Source organism: Oryzias latipes, chromosome 20 (genome assembly GCF_053564925.1).
Source record: "Oryzias latipes strain Hd-rR chromosome 20, Olatipes_Hd-rR_3.1".
Lineage (NCBI taxonomy): Eukaryota > Metazoa > Chordata > Actinopteri > Beloniformes > Adrianichthyidae > Oryzias > Oryzias latipes.
In genome coordinates this window covers 16,674,188-16,693,915 of record NC_136256.1, presented here as the reverse complement: position 1 = coordinate 16,693,915, position 19,728 = coordinate 16,674,188, and the positions used below count along the sequence as shown (strand labels likewise).

Sequence of the window (19,728 nt, the reverse complement as noted above, 5' to 3'; positions counted from 1 at the left end):
CGGCAACAAAGTGTTTACTGTTGTGTGGAATAAAATAATAGATGCATGTTTTTATTTTATTAATGGATATCAAGTTGGTAGATATTTTCTAATGCCTGCAACTAAGCAAGTATAAATCCACGACAACATGACTGTCTTTTTAATTAGAAACTAAGATTTCTGTTAAATTTTAACAAAATGGATTTAACCCTGGTGAACCTAGGAGGACTTTTCTTTTGGGCTTTAAAAGTTGTTTTTTTTGTGTTTTTTTGCTGCAACAGCAGCAGCAGCAATTAAAGGGGGCCAAAAAATTAAAAGTAAAATTTGAAATATAAAATTACATTTAAAAATAATAGTAATAATAATTTGACCCCATGGGTTCTCTAGCATTAATATTCCTTTTTAGGCTTTGACCTGTAAAATTTGGCAAAAATGTTCAAAACAAAATTAATGGTAATGAAATATTTTACAATATAACAAAAATAAATGCCATTTCTTTTTTTTCTTTTTTTTTCTTTTCAAAATAAATGTCTGTGAATAGAGTGACAGGCTGATTTTGCCAAAACAAAACAAAAAAACTCGTTACATTTATTTGATTCCTTATGTTTTTTTATTGCTTTGGGGTAGGATTTCTGTGGCAGAATTTAACTGCAGCAAGATTTTTTTTAAGTCAGTCATATATATAAATTTTAAGAATGAAACGTTAATATCCTGTGAAAAAAGGAAACCAAAGATGAAATCTGCTGGCACTGTTTTTTAATAAAAAGTATTTTCATTTGCTTTTAGTTTCATTTCTTAACACATTTTAAGGCATCATGCACATAAAATAAGACTGAGGCAATATGTTTACTCTCCAACCAAAGATATGTTAGAACAATTGAAGATAATCTATTAAAAATTAATTTATACAAATATGGCATGTAAGCTGGCATGTCAGTGAGTCCTGAAGCAGCGTTTGGCTGCTTTCACAGTTATTGTAAACATGGCTTTGAGCAAAATAAGGAAAAGGTTCAGGGGAAAACGTGCTTCAACGTGGGGTTCAGGTTCCCTGAAAAGCATGCAATGCATTTCAATTTATATTTACATTTTTTTATAGAGATCTTTCTCAAATGTTGTCCGTTAAGGTTGGAACATTAAAAATGTTAACATTAACAAATAAAAAGAAAGAATGAGAGCTGTGCCCACAAAGTTTCCCAACCAGGAGTCTGAAGCAGACGTTGCTTAGACATGTCTACAAACAAAAACACTACAAGATTTTTTTTTTTTACTGTACTGTTTTCTTGCTTGATCTTGTTATATAAATTGTACTTTTATATTAAACAATAGAGCTACATCAGGTGTTAAAAAAAATCTTGTAGTGTCCACCATGGCAAACATCTTGGAGAGTGATGGAAGCTTTTTGGCACAGTTGTGTCCAGTTGTGCTCTTCTGTGGTCATCCGTGTTCTTTATACTACATTAAAGACCATGGAAAGATACTGTTCATATGAAACCTGGATCCAGCCGTCCTGGTCTGTGTCGTATCGCCTGAACACGTCGGTCAACCTCTGCAAAAAAAACACAGAGCAAATCTTCAGGAAGTTTAGATGTAAACAGAAATAAAACTGGATTGCGATAAAATATAATGTTTTTTTTTAGATTTTAACTTGTGTTTCAATTATTTTAATCAAAAAACTTGTCAACTGAGATAAAACTTAACATTTTTTAACTCTTCTGATTGAGTTTCAAAATAAATTTATTCCTTTTGCTTTCCTCACAAGTGTCTATCAGACACCCTTGTGCTATCCTAGGCACTTTAACATTGGGAGTTGGGTCATCTAGACCCACTAGACAGTGCTCTGAACCTTTTTTCTTCAATGATTTGTGATCTTCACTGGTGTCTATGGATTACATGAAATCTTTCCACCCTTATCCACATTTGTCATGGTGGGGAGAACACGTCAATGTAAGGGTGGGGTCATCTAAGATAGCACAAGGGATAAGAAAGATCGGTTTGATAATAGATTTCAATTAAATATTTTTATTCCAGCATTCAAGCAGTGCAAATGGCTTTTCTTCAAATAAAATAGGTCAAAAATTAAAAGCGGTCTTTAAGTTTTCTGTCCAGCTACACTGCGTAATCAGGTTTGAAGGTCATCAGACAGACAAGAAACCAAACAAGTCATGAACTACTATAAATGAGATGCAGCCCTCCTTTCTTCACACTGAAACACAATCCAAGGACCTGCTGCTGCTGTGGCTTTTTCACCAACTACTTCTGATGCAGCTGAAAGGCAAAAAGCAAACAGCAGCCGGCACAAGTTTGAAAGAAAAGCACTGGGAAAACTGTGTGTGCCGAGGAAAACCAAGGCTACTCCCATTACCAGGAGCTGGGAGCCAAGCCAGACAACACTCATACATAAGAGATGACAGAGTGCTGCGTCACATTTGTATACTTTCATGAATGACCCAGAAGCACAGTGTTCATGAACTATTAGAAACTTAAAACGTGAATGTGGACAAAATAAGAGAACCTATAAAAAAACATTGTTCTGCAAAATGTGCCGTTAGGTTCACGTAAAGACCACTGATGAAAAGTGTGTTTTGGTTGGTTTGAACAAATTTTTCTGGCATTTTTCTAAAAATGGAGGAACTCTATAAAGAAAACTAAGCAGAAAATTGCAATTCTGAGTATTTCTTTATTTTAATCAGAAGCAGAAGAATAAATGAAACAGCCTGTAGCTACAAGCTCTGCTCCATTCTGATGTATCCACTTGTAGACGACGAGATCCTCATCTACAGAAACTGTACGCTGGATAGCTCCTATAATGTGAGGGGCTGTAAGTTAGCAGGAGTGTGTAAACTTGGAGCTCTTGGTTGTGGGTGACGGGAAGTGAGGGGCGGGCTTGACTCCTGCTGTTCTGCAGAAACTATGGCAACGTTCACACTGCAGGCTGAAACGACCCAATTCTGATTTTTTTGCCCCTATGTGACCTGTATCTGATCTTTTCATGACAGTCTGAACGACACAGATACGATCTTTTCAAATGTCACCCAGGTCACTTGGGTATGTGGTCCTGAATCCGATACGTATCCGATCTTTTGAAATGCGACCCCCGTCTGAACGGCCATGCCACATGTATCCGACCCGTACGTCATTGATATCCTACAAACGTCATACTTCTACGTTGAAGTAGGCTGAACGAGAACGTAAACATCAACCACGGCAGACGATGCTGCAGAGACCAGTCAGTGGAAGGGAAACAAGGTCACCGATTGGATTCATATTTGGGGTGACAGCTCTATTCAGGCCAAACTCCAGGGCTCTTATCGCAACCGGGCGGTTTTTGAAAAAAGTTCCGGCGAAATGGCCGAGTTGACTTTTTTTCCTTTCCGGCTGTGGTCAGAAGCGCGGGGGACCGAAGGCAGATCCTCCTTCGGGGTTCACTTCCCCGTTCGGACCCTCAGATTCTCCAAAACGGGTTAATAAAGAGTCAATAGCAGTTCTTCTGGGGGTAGCCTTCTTTATCATCGTTCATGTTGAAACACACAACATGAATGCGCGCCCACCGACACACTTCCGCTGCCCCCTCTCACTCCCTCCAGCGCTGCACGTGCTCTCTCCTCTCTCTTACACACACACGCGCGTGCGCGGCCCTAGCACATACACATCTCCATTCCACAACAGTGGGTACAGACAATCCCGGCTCCAATGCCTTCTTAAAATGAGAAGATTGTAATTTTGCTGGCTCCTTTGTGAAAATAAATATAATAATGCAAAAAGAGCTCAGCTGTTGACAACACTGCTGTTGACATCCATTGTTAACGTTAGCTACTTCCACAAACAACGAGTGACGTCGTTCACCGTTGAGTACTCTTCTGCGCATGCGAGTCACTTCTGGGTCATTTCACATTCACACAGAAGATTACAAAAGTTTGTATTTAATTGGAAATGTAAACGGCCTTGCAACAAAACAAAAAAATAGAAATTTTTCAAAAAAATCGGAATTGAGCATTAAGCCCTGCAGTCTGAACGTAGCCTATGTCCTAGAAAATGAGACAAGATTTGCCGAAAAAAAGAGCATAATTATAAAATTGATAGACGCTTTTACAAAAGATGAAACTGTGATCGAAGTGGGACTTTTAAAGATGCAAATAAAAACTGAATCTATCTTTGGAAAAATAAAAAGGGCTTTTCTCGATCTCTGGATTGATTGTGAGTGTCTAACCTGTAAAACAATACAGCACTGGATGAAGTCGTCAAAGGCCACTTGTCCCTTCCTCTGCCGGTCAAATTTGTCAATCAGAGTCCCGTAGAACTGGTCTGATAGACGGTAGCCTGAAAAGCGGGAGCAAATCCAAACATCACTAATGTAAATAAAACTATTTCCAAGAAAACTTTCATGTTTTCCCTTAAAGACATGCTTCACATGTTGGAGCACCAACATCAAAGCTGCCATTTGTAAAAATCCTCCTTTTTTTTATTTTTTTTTACAGATTTTTAGAAATGACCATGAAAATAAAGGCTTAAAAAATTGAAGCCGATTGGATTTAAAATCCTCCATGTGAAGCAGGGGCGGGCAAACTACGGCCCGAGGGCCACATGCGACCCGTCAAACTATTTAATCTGGCCCGCCACACTGAAATGAAATATATTGATAGCTCTTATTGATTTATTTTCCCTGTAATTCTGGTGTCTCCCCATAGATGACACTTCACAAATAAAATGACTTTTGTTTAGGTCAAGAAACTTATAATGCGTTGGTGTTGTGTTGGAGGATTTGTTGTTTTTCTAATGTTTAGTTTATCTAATCATTCCAAAAGCTCATGAATGCATCATTTTTTCTAAGTTTGCTTCTTTCCGTGAAGGACATCATGCCGTTGCTGCAACTGGCATTAAAAGTGAGAACAAATGTTACAGATTTAAGATAAAAACACCAAAATGTTTGGTTTTAAAATATACATAATCATTTTCAATCAGAGAGGAAACATGTTTTTGTTCAGATTCCATAATATTTCTTTCTCTGGGGAGGTGGATTGCCAAATCCCGCCACGCATCCACTCCTGGTCCGGCCCTTCAATCAAATTTTAGAACCCTTTGTGGCCCACGAGTCAAAAAGTTTGCCCACCCCTGATGTGAAGAGTTAGACAAGAGTTGTTCAAAGTCACAGTATTACAGTCCCTGATTCTGTGGTGCACATGTTCATCACGTTCGCTGCTCAATCTGAATCTCAGGAGATTCTCTTTACTAGAGCTAGGTTAAAAAAAACAAACACCATAAATTGATGTGAACTTTGCTTTAAAAAGGCAGCGTTGATTTATCAAATACTTTAATCAGTTTTCTAACTAAGCAATTCTTACAAATCATTCAGGTAAATAAAAATATTTCTAGAAACTTCATAATTTTATTAATGAAATGTGCATTTGTTCAACTTTACTCACTATTTCTGCAAAAACTCTTTTCAAGAGCATCAGATTAAATGTAAATTTGACAAATAAATAAACTTTAATTGAGACAAGTGGAATTGAAACAATGAACGTGTGAACTGAATGGCTTCAGTGGTTTAGCCTAATCTTAACCTGCTCTTCACATGACGATGCATTCAGCTGCAGCTATTGAACCGCTTATCATGAATAAAAAGACAAACAGATGCATGTCAGCAGGAGCATGTGAGTGTTTACTCGTAGAAATGCAGATGCAGATCAATTCAAATAAACTAACCTGCAGACCCAGAAAATAACAGAGGTGCACGCAGCCCCCTCACCACAGTAGACACAAGGAAACCCAAAAGCAAACTTTGCTGCTCACCAAATCCGGTAAGTGCCTGCTTGAGCTCATTTTTGTCGATGAAGCCGGAGTTGTCCCTGTCATAGGTCCTGAAGATGTTCTGCCAGTCTGTGATGTACTTCCACACACCGGCAAACTCATTGAAGTTCACGCCTCCTTTGTTTTCCCTGTCAAACATCGCTGTAGGAGGAAGAGGAGGGTGAATAAGCTGTCCCACTTGGGTCAGGTACTTTCATTTTTGTGCAGTTTACAAGTCTGTCTCAGAGCGTCAGATTTGAAATAAGCCGGAGGATGGAGGGAGGATCCGGTCACGTGAAAAGCGCTGTACCATGTCAGACAACAGCGGAGTTTACGGCGCGAGGCGGGCGCATTCCACCTACTTCTTTTTTTTTTTTTTTTTTTTTTTTTTAACTTGTTCTGTCCAACAGCTGAGCAAACAGATTAGAGCTGAAGGCTTTTTGTGTTGGACAGGTTTTACTATCACAAAAAGAGGTTATATAGCTTCAAGAAACTAGAGTGTAGATTTGTATAAACCCCTTTTTGTCGTATTATTTTTTATTTATTTGTTACATTTAGTGTGTGTGGGGAGGGAGATGGGAAGAATGTGAGGGGAGGGTGGAAGAGAGTAAAAGGAAGAAAGGTGAAAAGGTGGGGGATACAAGCACTGAGTTATTAATTTAAGCTGTAACAATTATACCAGATCTGCTGGAAAGACGAATGTTACATCAAAGGTGATAATCTGACACTAAGATGAGCGGAAAAAAAACTGTCCATCAATACACTGTAGGTAAGGAGGAGGGATGAAGCAGACAGGGAGCAGTGTGGCAGTGTGCACGTGCACGTGAGGTGGAGATACATTCATGCTGCCGACGTGAACCGTGTGTTCATAAAGGGAGCCAGATCCTACCCAGCCAGACCAGCCAGACCAGGAGAGGGGAGGAGAGCCCCCCAGGCCAGAAGCCCCCCCAGCATCCGGACCCAGGCAGCCCGGGAGGGGAGGAGGAGGGGACCGCCCACCCCACCAGCCAGGCACAGAGAGGGCCCCCCTACAGGGGCCCCCCCAATGCCCAGAGGCACAAGCGAACCCAGTGTCCGGCCCCCAGGCCACAAGACAGGAGCGCTTAGCCGTACCAGGCGGCAGCCATGGGGGCCACCGGGCGCCGGACACCGAGACAAAGGCCAGGGATGAAGCCAGGGCCCCCGGAACCCATGAGCCGGCCACCACCCGACCGGCGCCCCGTCCCCGCAAGCCAGCCCAGGCACGCGACCCTAGCAACCCAGGGATCGCCACGCACCCACAGCCACAGCCACCCCCCTAAAACCCTACGCACTACAACCCCCCCCCCGCCATAATATCTGACCCCCCCTCCCCAACCCTCTCAGTGCCCTCCCCTCTCTGTGATGGGGAGGGAAAGCCCCAGAGGGTCCCAGCGAGCCAGCCCCCAGGTCGGTCCTACCCATGCACTCACACACACATACTCACAATCATCTGGTTACCCTCCCTACCCCCGCCGCCAAGCAGTAACCCCCCCCCCAGCCGGCCGACCCCCAGCGCCGCATGCCCGACCCTTCCCGCAGCCGACAGGACACCCGTAAGCCCGGCCGCCCCGCCCCACCTACTTCTGCCTCAGAGGGCCGTGGTGTAAGTAGCTCCTCACATCTGCACTCCTCACACCCCATGAGGCGCGATCCAATTACCCCCCAACAAAGGGAGTGTTACTGCAGGACACGCTTCCTGCTTCGCCACCATTAAACACTAAATATTTGCGGTGCATGGCACAGAGGACTAAATTATGGGGATTCTTTTTAAGGTGGCACACCACATTGAATCACGGAGCGTGGTAACGTTGTTTTCCGCACTAAAAACCACAGTGCTAAAAATTAAAATAGCAGTCAAGCATGTTTTAGCTGCACACCCCAAAGATGCTATAGCTGTCTGTCTGTAGCGCTAGCTAGAGAGGTACTGTGTGTGTCAACAGTTTAATGACTTAATCTGGTTGCCATGGAAACGAGTCAAACAGTCTGCATAAACAGAGTCAGCATAAAGGCGGCTGTGTGAAAGCAGCGTATGTCACTCACATATAATGGAGCGGACCGTCACTGGGTTGAAAGGAGTCCACGTTCCTGTGAATCAGAGAACATGAGCTTAAAATTAGCTTAAGCTTTGCACAAAAGCTAGAAGAGAAAAGGACAAATGAGAACGGTGGAAATTGGTGGTTAACCTTTAGATGACGTTTGACAATATAAGGTTAGTTGATCAATAAAAAGGTCTGAGCTTCGCTTGTTGGGACCAACCAGCCAGAAAGTTGATTATTTTCTTAGAAAAACAAAAGAAGTTTAAGACGAAATCCACGATGAACAACCCAAACAACAGTGTCATCCAACATCAAAGGTTTAACTAATGCAAAAGAGTACGAATACCACCGATGGAGGTGCCTGTTACAGGATCACTGACCTCTAAAACTACCAAGGTTTAAGGAGATTTGGCAAAGAATGTCGCTGAGTCACAGTCTCCTGATCAGGCTGAGTCCTTAAACATCTGTTCCTGCCCTGATTTCATTGTTCTAATAGGGTAAAAACAAATTCCTACAATCAGTGTTCTATTCAAAACTGAACAGAAATACAGACACTGCTGCTGTTTCTCATGGTGAGACTCCGTTTTTAAGAAAATCTTGTTTGGGCTTTTTGTCGTAAGCTTTCATGTTCAGATCTTTATCGGGTAACTTGTGGCTCAGTTCCTCCTAAACACATCAGCTGTCGTGTTGTCCACAGTGTGGTTAGTTATGAGCAACACTGAACTCTGACATCATCTTTGAACTAAATATTCCTACAATCATGCTTTTTCTGTGTCATTGTGTCTAAAATATGTTTCAGAGCAATGCAGAAAATGTACTCCGTGCTTTAGTCCCTTTTTTTACTGAAATACTGTCATTCTTCCAAAATGACGGAGCCAGAATTCTGATAAGAAACAGCAAAGAAGATAACATATCTTCATTCCAGCTTTGCCTCTTCTGGATACCTTTTAAAGCCTAAAATTCCAAAAATGATCAAGCATGTAGCTCACAGGCAGTCAGCTGAATTGCGTTTGAGCTCTTCTGCTGTGAAGGCAGTCATCTTTATCTAGAAACATCTATATCTACACATTGGGTTTTAGTCTTTAAACTTTTGTTTACTATTCTAGTTTTTAATAGACAGATCCTGCTTGGGTCTCTTCAGTTTTCCATCCGTCCTCAAACTGCTCGTTCTTCCTATAAAGTGTAAATCTAACTATTTTAGGCAATAAATGTTGTTTTTTCTATTTCTGATCTCCCAGAAACATATTCCGCTGCTTGAGTGTCTATTTGCGACACTGACCACTCTCACCTCTGGACAGATGTTGCAGTCACCTGCTGCGGCGCGCGTACTTAATCGGGACAGAGGAAAAAGTTGGGCTGCACATTTAGAGCAATTTTAGAACTACAGCTAAGGAGTTGGTCTTGGCTGACAGCATCACTCCACAGCAAGGTGGTCCAGGTTTGAAGTGACCGCTGACTGCTCTCCTGTGTGCACTGGCATCTGTAGGCTAACTGGATATTGGAGTTACAGTCCAGAAATATCCATGTTTTGCTGTTTGAGGATTCCAAAATGACATAGGAGTGAGACACATTGTACTCAATTCGACTAATAAATGTGTATGAATCCTCTGTAATGTTGTGACATCACTGATTGTGAGTTGTTGCGGTATAAACCTAATATATTCTACTAAAATAAAAAAAGAAACTACTATCTTGGTGCTGTAGCACAAAGTTGAGTGCATTTTGCTGATCTAGGACAAACTAGTTCTCTGCAGCTCCGCCTGTGGGGCATCCCCCTGCATGTGTGAAAATCTAACATCTTGAAGACGTTGTGGTGCAATTTTCACACTGTGAAAATTGTTTGATTTCTCTCCACAGTTCAGCTTTGCCAGCAATAAGACGATCTGCAAAGAAGCGTGGCATGAGAGCAGATTAGCTCCTTTTAAACATTCACTTACATCTTGCTTCCCCATTGACTTAAATTCAGAGCAACTTTATCTTGACAATATTTCAGAGTGCTGGACAGCTGCAATAAAGGCAGAAACGTCAAACTCTAGAAAACCCAGAAACTGCAGATGATCCTCGTTTGTTGGTTGCTGCTGTGGTGGAATGAGGCCTGAGGCTTCTTCATTCAGCTGTTGGCACATCGTACATCGAACCTGTTCAAGCAGCCATTTCCAATGAAAAGAACCCGCGTTCAGCACGTTTTTGAAAGAGTGTCAAGAGTGTTGACGGCAGGTTTACAGCAACCATATGTTTGAGGTTCACTGTGGAGCAGCCAGGTCGGTTCATCAAGCAGCCTCTAGGAGGCTTGTTACAAGCAGGTCATTTTTATTCACTCTAAAAAGTTTTTTTTTTTTTAAACTACAGCCTACCTAATTCTGACTTTAAACAACTGTCTGATTTGATTAGTTTATGCATGACATCTGTCCATGCAATACATTTTCAATGTACCTTGTTATTTGGTTTACCATTTTCTATCAGATTTGAACCAACAAAGGGCTGTGATCTGGAAACCTGATCTCTAGAACAGCTTTATCTTCATTTTTACCTGTTTTTTAAAGTGTTTGGTGACTTCAGACATCGTCAAGATGGAAGCCACTACTGAGCTAAAGAACAGGGTGCAAAAAGGCTCAAAACAAACCAAAGATCTCCACGACTACACAACTCTTTACAGAACCTCTAAATCAGTGTTTTTCAACCTTTTCTGAGCCACGGCACACTAACCTTAAAAAAAATCCCGCGGCACACCAGCATCCAAAAATTAAAAAAAAAGGAGAAACTCATAGTCTGTATTGATCCACAGCCCCTTCACAATCTCACGTGCATTTTTGAGATAATTGTTGCAGAAAAAGCTGGAAACTGCAGCTGTTTTTTACTAAAAGATGCCATAAAAGTTAAGTTAGAAGATTTAATACAGTTTGATGTGTGTTCGTTGGTTTCAAGACGTTTAACAACAGATCTCCTTGTGCGCTGTCACTCTCACAACCCAATGCATCATGGAAGATGTAGTGCATAAATCGGCCGGAGATCGGTTTTCGGAGCTTCATTGTTTTGTTCACTTGTTCCAGTCTGATACCGGATTCTGTGGAAATCTACACCGCTAAAGACGAGCTTTAGCTGGTATTTTTGTTAGAACTGAGCGACTTTACGAGCTAAATCGGGACAAGGAAGTTAAGACTTTAACCACTTGTGATTGGTCAGACTGATGACATGTGATTAAGCCCCCCAAGAATGATTGGTGGAGACAGTTAAAGGGACGGGACTTTTCCAAAATACAGCCGAAGGTGCAGCTGAATCGCGTTACGGTCATTCTTATCAAAATGTCTTTAATAAAATAAAATAAATGCAAAGAAAAAGTATTTTACGATCTTTTATATTCCTAACTCCTCAGTGTTTTATCAGGGTCTGTTTGGATGAACAGAGAGCTGAAAACCTGGAGATGGGAAATGTTTTTAGATCAGTTAATGAGGGCAATTTCCCACGGCACACTTGACCATCACCCATGGCACACTAGTGTGCCGCGGCACACTGGTTGAAAAACACTGCTCTAAATCATGTCTTCCAATTCAACCTCTGATGATTTTGTGCAATATATGACCTGTAAACTACTGAGGCCGGCACACAGAATCATTTCTACAAAGATTTCCTGTTTTTAAGAATCTTTAAAAGTATTTAACAGTTAAAGATGAACTGCAGCCTTTGCAGATTCTTCAGCTCACATGAGCAGATAAACGTTGCACACCGAGGCGGAGCTGTGGGGTCACCCATGATTTCCAGGCAGGCTGCGCCCGAGCCACTCAGTGTGTGTGCGTCTTTGTGCGAGTCTGGCGGCGAGCGGGGACAATCTGCTCTCTGTCCCCCCGCACACTGAACTCTCTCACTGAGGTGGGCAGGACCAAGGAGGAGACGGAGCAAAGAAGGTGAAGAAAAAAAGGAAAGTAGGCCGAAAGGAAAAACAGAGTGTTCTGACCGTGTACATAAACATTTAACTGCAGCGATAACACCAACAGCAAACAAATTGCACTTCCACATACTGAAAAGCTAGCACACATTGAAATGTTTTTTTTTAGTTTTTTTCTTACATAGTTTGAACAGAATTAAACAAGAGCTGCCCCGAAAAGCCGCAGGGACCACATCCTGACTGATCACATAGCAGTACAGGTCAGACTTCTTATGAAGAAGCATTAGAACCACCTCCAGGTAAAACCTTTCCAATAAATCCTCACTAAGATCCTAACAATGAATTCTAATGTTGAGTTTCAGTTTTTAGCCAAAATGGTGAAGTTATTACATTAATTAATAATAATAAAAAAATCCAACAAGTTTATTAGAAACTGGCTTAAATATTAGATTCACCTTCTGGTCTGGGTGTAACGTTTAGTCAACTTAATCGAGGAATCGAGTCATTTTCATACGATCCAACCAGATTGATCCGTCTTATCTGTCTTTATCATTCTAAAAATTGTTTGAAAAGGAAATAAATTGGTCTATAATCGATATTGGACAAAACCATTTGGATTGAGGTATGGTAGGATTATTTTACTATACTACTTTTTTATGTTTTTCCTAAAAACGACCAAGTACCATCACAGCGAACAACACACATGTGAGGACACTGAAAAAATGATCGATCAATCCTTCCAGCCCAATTAGTGGAAAGACTTAGAATTTAGCAAAGTAATGTGAATCGGACCGAATTGGATCGTTCAAAATGAACCAAAATCGCCTTATGAATCATATCACCAACCACAAATTAAAATATGAGTTGAATTCTTGTTAAAATGAATCGTTACAACCCTACCATCTGCTCTGTGATGGACGTGGATGTTTGACTCCATAACTTTGAGTGTAAATGAGTCACAACAAAATATGTAAACAAGTATTAAGTCAACAATATCAGTTTTTATGGTTTATGCCAAGTTATGAAGCGTGTGACATAACGTTTTAAACACAAGAACCCCAGCAGAACAGTTCTGATGGTCAGAAATGGCTACAAGTGTGTTGACTGAAAAATAATATTTTACTTCAATGAAACAGAACTTTGAGATGTTTAACAGAAATCAATTGCACATTGACTTTCTTAAGCTCTGCCACTTGGTCAAAGCTGCCCGTCAGCAGTTTTGGCAAGCTGCTGCTGCTGCTTCTTCACAATAAAACTACCAGAGAGAATTATAAATCTAAGTGTGTGGGAGGGCAGGCTGACAAGCAGGTACTGTGAGGAGGGAAAAAAGAAGAGTTCATTGAAAAATGAAATAGAGTAAGATGAACAACAGGGAGTTCATGATTTGTGATACATAACCAAAATAATCAATTAGCTAGGAAAGCAATTTTCATCTTGTAATAAAAAAAATTCTCTCTGCTGTCTGTCCAAATGTCTTGAAGGCTGGCGAATGTACAAACAAGCAAAACCCAAAGCAGCCTCTGCAGTAAAAGAAACTCTGGGATGGGGCGGCTTCAGCAAGCTCGCCGCAGGACAGGATGCAGGGCGGCGTGTTCAGCTTCACCGGCTCTAATTTACCTCACAATAAGCCCAACAAACTGAGCGAGACTGTACTGGGAAACCTGCCACTGACTACAAGATCACAGCACGGCATCCTCAGTGTGCGCACACCTGAAAAACACACGCAACACAATTCCATCAAGCCAACACTAACCCTTGCAAATAAAGTTGATTCATCTTGTATCAAAGGATGCACGATAAATAAATGAGTTGATGCCCTCACATGCATGCGTACGTGAGAGGGCTCACTAATTATTATGCAGAGCCACAGTGAAGCCTGACAACAGCTTCCCTCTGCTGCTGCTGATGCCTTTTTTTTTTTAAACAACTTTGAAGTTCACAAAAAATGGTTTCTGGGAAGTTGGATGTGATCAAATGTCTTTAAAGACCCTGCTAAACAATTCCAACAAGCCATAATGAGGAACATGCATAGATAAACAACAAACCTGAACCTCCACTTTATTGTCTGGTTGGACAATCCTGCACACATGACTGCATTTCAGCCTCTCTAACAGCCGGGTCAAGATGCAGTGTTGGAGCAGACGAATGTGATCACAGACCGCTGTCATGAGGAAGCCTTGCCTAGTTTTCAAGTACAGATGTGTTATTCATGCCACACCTTTCCTTAGACCTGTCTTTTCTAGTGAAAAAAAGGCCATGTGTGAAGTGACATGTTAATCCTGTTGGAGTCCTCCTCTCCTTTGGGCTTCTCAAGACAGAGTGACTACACTTTCATCATTAGAGGCCGTTATCCCGTCTTAAGAGATGATTTTACTGTTGTTTCTACCCAAATCAGCTACTCATAAACAGCTGATGATCTTTACATATTTTTCATCTTCTGCTAACTAAAAACGTATTAAAGGGTTGTTTTTATTAAGGGGAAATTATGCTATTTAACACATACTTGATCTTAGCATTGGACTTCATATTTATTCAACATTTAATTAGTTATTACATTAATATATTATTTATTAACAAATAGAAGTGTAGGAAAACAGTAAAAACATAAATATAGGACAGTTTTAGACAGAAAAATCATTTTATTTTGCTTGAATAAAGCTTCACTTAATCATTATCCTGATTTAATGGCATTGAAGACCAGATTGACTATGTAATGAGAGAGATTTTTGTTTTTGCAAAGATTAAATCTTGAAACTTTCTATTGTTTCTCACTGCATAGACTCTGAATTCATTCTTAACTCTTCTTTCAAACTCCCCTTGAGTCCTTTTCATTCTTTTTTCTTTTATCCTGCGATAAAAATAAAGCTAGAGTGGTTTTGTGTTTGGTTCACCGGCCAGCCGAGGATATAAATAAATTCTCGTCCCGTTTTCTGCAACAGCTTGACAGTCATTTAAATCAAAGAGATCAATGGTCTGCTACGAGGAGATGGAAAAGAAATTGGATTTAAAAGAGGCATGAAAGTGAAAAATAAAAAAGTTAGAAGGTGGAAGATTAGAAAAATAGACTGCAGAGACACACAAAAATAACTAACTAACACATGAGAGTAATATTTGTGACAGAAAGAGGAGTACCATTTGATAGAGCCTGCTGGAGCTCCGAGTCTGATATCACTCCACTTCTGTCCTTGTCAACCCTGCGGATGAAAACACAGATTAAATACAGCTTTGAACCACATGGGAGCCACACAAACTCCAGTATACAATAGTTGCAGATATCCACACTGTCCTGATGAAACTTTACTCCCTACAACGTGTGTTAGCATTTGAGCGGCCCTCGGGTTGATGAATGACACTCTATCAAGAACACACTGATCAGCTTGTGTGTTTATGCTCGAGAGACCAGCCAAACAAGCTCTGACTGTGTGTGTAATTCTTAGAGAACAAAGTGAAATCTGCCAACTCGACAGTTCCTCCTTCACAATGGAGTCTTCTTAAAAAGTCTTGCAGGAGGAAGTGAAGCTTAAAGACTGACATTGATTCAGACAGAAATAAACAGGCGGCTAATATTTACCAGATCAGTGGTTATGACCTCAGAAACAAATCATCCCACTTCATTCATTCATTCATTCATCTTCTTCCGTTTTGTCCCTAACAGGTTCACAGGGCTGCTGGAGCCTATCCCGGCCACTAATGGGCGAAGGCAGGGGACACCCTGGACAGGTCGCCTTTCTGTCGCAGGGCTCATCCCACTTCAGTTTCAGCAAAAAAAAATGCTGACCTAAAGTAATAATAAAAGAGACGTTTTACATCATCAAAAGATTTAAAAAAACGCGTTTGGGGTTTTATTTTGATCCTAAGGTTTTGTAGTGTTGCCATGGCGAAGTAAATCTCTCAAGGATGTTGAGAGGTTTCTCATCCAACGTGTTAATAATAACACCAATATGACTCCTAGGGGAAAAATGCAGCAACTCTGTATTCTTTAGTATGACTTGAATGGGAACCAAATAAGTTGTAAAGCCAGTCTGGAGGCTTTGAAGGTTGCTGTCCTTCAAGGCACATGGTAATTGAGGATTTTATGCTTATGGGGCAAGCAGCAAATGATTTGCAAGAAAGAGACTTCCACGAAAAACAGTAACTACATTGTGGTTACGGTTATGAAAATGAACTTGTCTAAGTCCCTCTAAAAGGCTGGCACATGAATACATGTACAGGGAAAGAAGAAGTGGCCCTCACAGTTTTTTTCTTTCCCCAATGCATATTATTCAAAAATCCGGTGAGTCAGTTATTCCCGGACAACCCAAACCATTTGACGCAGTGCTTAGTAAACAAGCCCCAGCTGAACACCAGCAAGGAGAAGGCAGAGGTGGAGACTGGAAAACCCCCATTTCACACAGAGCACACTTCCAAACTGCTATATTTAGAAAAAAAAAGGGGGATAACAGATTTTCTTGTTGTAACAGCAAACCGCTCTCAGTATGTCTATAAATGCAACCTTTGTAACACAAGAGGTGGTGGAGGAATGCACTGTAGAAACCCACCACCCTGTACTAAAACACCTTTACATTGACCTATAGAACCATATGTTGGAGGCAAAGCGAAAGCGCTCCATTTTCCTTATGCGTAATCTTTTCTTTCTGGTAACTCTCTTTGCCTCAGGCCAAGTCCTCTCAAAAGTAAAAGAAAACTATCATTAACATTCCTCTTTGCTGCAGGGCAAAAACCATCTGGTGTTTCCATCTTCATGTTGTTAAATGACCAAACATCCATGTAGTGCAGCAGGACAATATCAAAACCTGATTCAGATTTTCCCATGTTCCACTTTTTCCTACAGAGAAACTGGAGCTTGGGGAACACGGCTCGCTCCATTTTCCACGTAGAAAATCCAAAAGCCAGACCTTCGCTGTGGCTAAAAAAAAAACAACACAACTGGAATAAATTAAGATTAAATATAAAAAAGTGTTAATGTGTGATTTAGTAACAGGGCTGGGAGCCAACATTTATAATGTCACTGTGACAGTGAAGAAAACAGACAAAAGAAAGAAATAGTGACTCATTCAGCATTATGTCATGGAACAAAAACATTAAGAAGCAAGGTTAATGGTCAACAGCTCTCATTTACCATACTATTCATAGTATGAGTCGTGTTTTTTTGTTTGCATAGTTTGGTCAGGGTTAAGACATATACGCAGGTGCGACTTATGTGATTTTTTCAAAAAATAAATAGCAGCAACCACTACGGGGTCTGTTTGTAGGTGTATCTGTAATTACTACTGACAAAAACTCAGAATAAGCAGCGCCGCTTAATCTTAAGATACGCACACTACAGCATTTGACAAGCGTTCTTAAATGCATGTCCATGGTGGAGGGGGGGGGTGTCCTCTTCTTTTTCTACCGTTTCTAAAATGTTGAAGCGTAGCAAATTTCACAAATCTTGTTCCAGGTTTTTTTTTCTTTTTTACAGCAAGACAGTGTCATATAAATCCGACTGGGCACAAACCACAATTTCTTAATTTCTCCTTCATATACTTCAGTGCGACTTACATACATTGACTGCATATGAGAACTGGACTGAGCGATTGTGACGCGAACTATAGGAAATTACTTAAGCGGGCTTAAGTAGTGATTGGTCCAAGTCTTTCTGAGTCTACATTTCTATAGTAACCACACTCTCCAATCAGGAATAAGACTGTTGGAAGGCCACACCCCTTCCACTGTAAGCGAGATCGAGAGAATATGACATCAAATGCTTCGAACATTCGACGTGACGCCATCTACTTTTATTGAGGCATCTGATTGGGCAACTTGGATCATTTGCGCTACAGAAAAAATATCATGGAAAATAAATTTGAATTAGCAATAACATGTTAAAAAAAAAGGTAGAACAAGAATGGTTATTCTGACAAATATAATGACTGAGTAATTGTTGTTTTTTTCTCTATAGAACTGTATAGGATTTTAGGACCAACATGTACATCCTATTTAGAATGCAAGGGAGGAGGGGTCACTCAGTCCAGTTCTCTTATACAGTCAATGCTTATATATGATTTTTTTCTAATTTATTATACTTTCTTTTGGCTGCTGTGACTTATACTCTGGAGCAACTTATAGTCTGAAAAATATGGTACCCTAACTACACTTCAAAAACTCCCCATACCTTTCTCCTGTGGAGACTTCTGGATTCAAAATAGTAGCAAGTGAGTGAACTGATTTCCCACAGCAGCCATATGCCAATCTGGCTACAGTGAAAATCTGTAGGGAGTGTGTCTGAAACCCCCCCACTGAGAGGCCTCATGTTTCATTGCTGCTCTGCTGACTGCGGTCACATGACAAACGGGATTCTCTGCCACGCGTTCAGCCAAAGGGGGAACCAGGCGAGGCAGCTCGTGTGTGACGCTCTTCATGACAGTCGGGCTTGCTGGAAGTGACCTTTGCTCCGATGCTGACTCTATTAAGTCATGAGAATCATAAGATGCTTCTGCTCGCTTCCGTGACAGCGGATGCGAGTGAAGGAAGACACAGGGGACAACATGAGTACATGCAGCCCGCCTTCCCTCAGGTCATGCACCACACAGAAGTCTTTGGTGAGGGGTCTGGCTCAAGCCTCAAGATGCCCGCAGCATTCCAACACTAAAAGAAACAAATCCTCTGCAGTATTACATAACACTATAGCTTATTAGCACCAGCAGTACAAGTATTTCAACATTTCTCCCTCTGTACCTACTATGGCAGCTGGCACATGGCTTTAAATGTCCTGTTTCCTCATTTCTCCTTGTATCACTGGGATGTAACCGTACACAGGTGTGCACAACGTTTAATTAGCATGAATGAGCCAACTCTGAACACAAGTGTGTAATGATGTCAGCAGTGTACTTCAAGGACTTGTGGAGGTCTTTGAAGTTAGGTTTTTAAACTAACTGCTACGGCCTCGCGCCTGCAGAAGTACACGGTTAGAAGTGAATGAGCCCAAAGTGTGACAGCCGGAGTGGCTCTGGTACGCGTTGTTTTATCTGTAGAGTAGAGGTTTGGCTAAGAGCTAGCCCTCAAACACTTCATTCACTGCGGAGCTTCGCCTTCAACGACAACATTAACGCAAAGAAAATGTGTGTGTGTGTGTGTGTGGGGGGGGGGGGGGGGGGACAGCTGCCAATGAAATATTTAGTGTCACCACCCGACCCAGCCCCTCTATCTTCTTCCTCCCGCTACGAACGAACGGCAGCAGTTTTCAGGCGAAACAAGCCGCCTTCTCCCCACTGACTCACCTCTGGAAGATATTCCACAGGAAGCTCTGGTCCGGAGGAGCGTTAATGTGCGGGGGGGCTCGGTAAGGACTGTGGTACGCCATTTTTCTTCTTAAGGAAACGTTCAGTTATAAAGGTTGTGCGGGGCTGTTTCTAGCTGCTCCTCCGCTGCTGTAGTTTCCCTTTTCTGCGGCTTCAATCTGACTCCACCAATCGACGTTGACTGGCTGGATCCTCGCGCACAGAGGCGTGGCCAACCATTCACCAGGACTCTGGGGAAAGTGACGTCACAACTCTCAAATTGGAAGGAACCCATGTAAAAGCTGTGAATCAATAATTCCATTGCGCAGGAGAAACTCTGACACACCCGACAAAGAACTTAAAGTCATGCTGCTTTTTTATTAGCCAATTTAGTACATTATTATTATTATTTTTATCATTATTACTATAAAGTTTACAGGTTTTAAAATAAAATACAAACTGAAAATTTTGGAAAAGTTTACAAGACAAAAATGAGGATCCCAATGGAACAATGTCCAGACAGTCATAACTCTGTGACGTTGTTTTGGTACCGTTTTTCTTTAATTCTTTTGTGGGGATATGAATAATGAGTATAGGTTTAATGTGTTAATGCATGCATTCAATATAGTAAGATTTGGGGTAAGACATTTGTGAGATTTATTTTTTAACCACTCCTTTTTTGAGCACTTTATCCCTTTTAAGTTTATTTATTTAACTGCTTTTTTGTTTTAGAAAATACAAAGAAATCAACCAAATTTCATACCAT

The 19,728-nt window shown here is 41.1% G+C and overlaps 1 protein-coding gene across 1 annotated transcript; it reads right to left on the bottom strand.

Annotated features, from left to right (window-relative positions):
* Positions 1-718: 718 nt before the first annotated feature.
* Positions 719-19,191, bottom strand: pdcd6 (programmed cell death 6). Its single transcript, XM_004080962.5, has 6 exons — positions 18,963-19,191; positions 14,836-14,897; positions 7,825-7,869; positions 5,767-5,925; positions 4,187-4,296; positions 719-1,525 (listed from the first exon to the last, which is right to left on the bottom strand). Exons 1-6 carry the CDS (start codon positions 19,043-19,045, stop codon positions 1,427-1,429), a joined length of 558 nt encoding a protein of 185 aa, XP_004081010.1. The 5' UTR covers positions 19,046-19,191; the 3' UTR covers positions 719-1,426.
* Positions 19,192-19,728: the final 537 nt, after the last annotated feature.

What these genes read in the sequence shown, in the direction of transcription:
- pdcd6 (XM_004080962.5), bottom strand. Translation starts at nt 19,045, where the DNA reads ATGGCGTACCACAGTCCTTACCGAGCCCCCCCGCACATTAACGCTCCT. An exon ending in CCAGCAGGCTCTATCAAATG is followed by an intron (nt 7,870 to 14,835) that starts GTACTCCTCTTT and finishes TCTGATTCACAG; the next exon opens with GAACGTGGACTCCTTTCAAC. An exon ending in GACGGTCCGCTCCATTATAT is followed by an intron (nt 5,926 to 7,824) that starts GTGAGTGACATA and finishes TTCCTCCTACAG; the next exon opens with CGATGTTTGACAGGGAAAAC.